A 2,722-nucleotide genomic window follows, 5' to 3' on the forward strand; every position below is an offset into this window, starting at 1 on the left:
TCACGCCGCTCCGCTTGATCGTGGATGCGATCTGGTAAGACCGGTAGTTATGTTCCACCAAATCAGTAGTTCACTTAGTATCTAATATAGCACCGAAGATACTGATAGTTTGCGTTGGGACTTCTTTTTTCTATAATCTCAGCATGAATTGAACCGTTTCATATGAACTTCCTACAAATGTGTTAGCCTCGCCAAGAATGCAGATATATTAGCTCAGTAGATCATATTCATTTCAGATGCCAGTAATTAGGGTCTATACTGAAACAAAAGAAGGCAAACAATGTTTCAGTAGAGTAGTGATACATTGATTAAACTTCAGACAGAGCAGCTAATTTCCGCGTGTGTCTTGCGATCTGACAAAAACTAGAACAACAACATATGAGAAAAGTGTTATTCCCCTGAGCTACTACGAGGTTTCAGCTGTTGGGATCGATGACTGCAAATCGCCATCTTCTAGTCTAGAAGAAGGCTCGGCTTCCGTAGAACACCTTGGGAGATTTGTCTTGCGGCGTGGGTTTCTTGGTCGCCGCGCTCGAGTCGGTGCCGCTGGAGTCCGCGGGGGAAGTGGCGGCTCCGGCGTCGTTCCCGCCGGTCTTGTCGCTGCCGTTGTCCATGTCCAACGGGAGCTTCATCTTGGCCAGCGACTCCGTGAACTGCTGCATGCTCTTCATGTACATGTCCATGATCTCCTTCTGGTTCACCTGCACCTCCTGCTCGAAGTTGAAAGTCATCGCCGGCGGCGGCTTGTCCACCGCGGTCTCGGACATGGTGCCCGGCGAGTCCACCGCCGGGCTCTCCTGGACGGTGTGGGACGAATCGACCTCCGCAGCGTCCGAGGCCTTCTCCTTCTGCCCTGCTGCTGCTGATGACAGCGCGTTCCCCGGCGGTTCTGACGGGTTGGACTGCGGAGTGGCCGGGACGGCCGCGGCGGGGGACTCCGTGGTGGACACGCTGCTGTGCGGCGTGTCGCTCCGGAAGGCGCCGGCCGAGTCGGCGGTGCTGTTGTCCGTGGAGAAGCTCTGCACGACGCGCACGCCGGCGTCGTGGGACTCCTCGCCGTCAACGTCCTCTGAGGTCAGGAGGCTCTCGTTGCTCTGCGCTTGCACAGCCGTGCACGGCAGGCCAACATACTCCGAGAGCATCATCTTGTTCTCCTCCACGAGATTCATGTCAGGGAATTCCATGTTCTCGTAGTCCTTCGCGGCACCGTCATCGCCGGCGTCCTCGCACTCGTCGGGATCGGCCAGCGCCGGCTTGGGAGTGGGCGAGACGGGGATGACATCGGGCACGACCCCGATGTAAGCGAGCTCGAGCTCCAGGAACCCGGCCGGGGAGTGGAAGAGGTCGCTGGTGGAGAGCGTGAACTCGCCGGCGAGCGTGCCGCCCTCGGCGGCGACGACGTCCGGGAGCGGCACGAGCGCGAAGCCCAGCAGCTGGTCCTGCAGGTAGTTCTTGACCCGGCTGAGCATCCACACCTCGCAGCGGAGCGTGGCGTCGAGGTCCCCCGCGCGCACGCCGACGCGCACCGACTGGTCGAACACCGGGTTGCGGCCCCCGCCGTTGATGACCTGCGTGGACGCCGCCGGCGCGCCCTCGCCCGGCAGCGACAGGCGCGCGTACACGTCCTGCTTGTGGTAGATGCAGATGTTCTGGATGTCCCGCGCGCTCCGCACGTGCACGTCGACGTACCCGATCAGCTCCCCGGCCCCGTTCGCCGCCGGCGCCGGCGCCGAGACCGCCGCGTCCATCTGCTGGTGCGACTCCATGAAGCAAGAAAGACACCTCCGCCGCTAGCTACTCTGCAGCTGTAGCCGAAAAGATAACAAAGAATCAAACGAAATCCGTATGAGATTACGCCTAATTTGCTACTAGAGACACAGGTGGGGGTAGCAGCTGGTTGGTCAAAATCCAAGATTAGGTACGCAAGGTGGAGATGCGAGGAACTGTCGGTAGACGCTCACCGCAGGAGGGCAAACAGGAACTGGACACCGGCGCCTCGTTGATAGGTTACTCTCCAACTCGATTCAATCAACTACTCAAACAACAAGAGGAGATAAAGAACTAGCTCCAGCCACCAGTGGGCGGCACTAGGGAAAAGTCGACCGATGAATAGGTTTCCATCCCGATAAAGTTGAAATCGCGAGCAAGAAATCAATCAAGCAAGAGCTCGAATCCCATGGAAGAAAAGCGAGAGGGCAAATAGCAGAGCATGCTTACGCTGACTGTCCTGGAGAAAAAGAAGAAGAAGCAGCGCCACTGGAATCAGGCGGAGGAGAGAGGGAGAGAGAGAGCAGCGTGCCGAGGAGGGGAGGGGCTCGAGGATATGTAACACCAAAGTCCAAAGGGAATTAGGGCAGTAGCACGGGATTTTTTTATAGTCGCCATTGCCTTTCTTTTCTACGACTCCCTTTTACCTAACTACGCTTGCTTTTATTGCCTTGTTTGGCATTACATTACACCAGCCACACTCCACAGCAGCTTATACGTTTAGTACTGCTCCACTCGATAATGAGGTGTATTATTGATGTGCTAGAGCATCCAACGGATAGATGGTGTAAAACAAGATATTTGAAAGCAGTTTTAGGCTACCTGTTTGTAGTTTTAGGGCGTAAAATTTGGGACACACGTTCCCGTGATCTAAAATTTAGGGCATCAACCGACACATTTAGACATTGAAACATCAAAACTTTGACAAATTCCAAACATAGTTCGACTTTAACAC

General features: G+C 55.5%; 1 protein-coding gene across 2 annotated transcripts; it reads right to left on the bottom strand.

Moving 5' to 3' along the window:
• Positions 1-283: 283 nt before the first annotated feature.
• On the bottom strand, positions 284-2,368 carry LOC127332861 (uncharacterized). 2 transcript variants are annotated; one of them, XM_051359196.2, is made up of 2 exons: positions 2,218-2,368; positions 284-1,805 (listed from the first exon to the last, which is right to left on the bottom strand). In XM_051359196.2, the coding sequence occupies exon 2, from the start codon at positions 1,764-1,766 to the stop codon at positions 459-461; it is 1,308 nt and encodes a 435-aa protein (XP_051215156.1). In that variant the 5' UTR covers positions 1,767-1,805; positions 2,218-2,368; the 3' UTR covers positions 284-458. The 2 variants fall into 2 exon arrangements, with proteins under 2 accessions (XP_051215156.1, XP_051215157.1); XM_051359197.1 differs by lacking the exon at positions 2,218-2,368 and adding an exon at positions 1,962-2,211.
• Positions 2,369-2,722: the final 354 nt, after the last annotated feature.

Source organism: Lolium perenne, chromosome 2 (assembly GCF_019359855.2).
Source record: "Lolium perenne isolate Kyuss_39 chromosome 2, Kyuss_2.0, whole genome shotgun sequence".
NCBI lineage: Eukaryota > Viridiplantae > Streptophyta > Magnoliopsida > Poales > Poaceae > Lolium > Lolium perenne.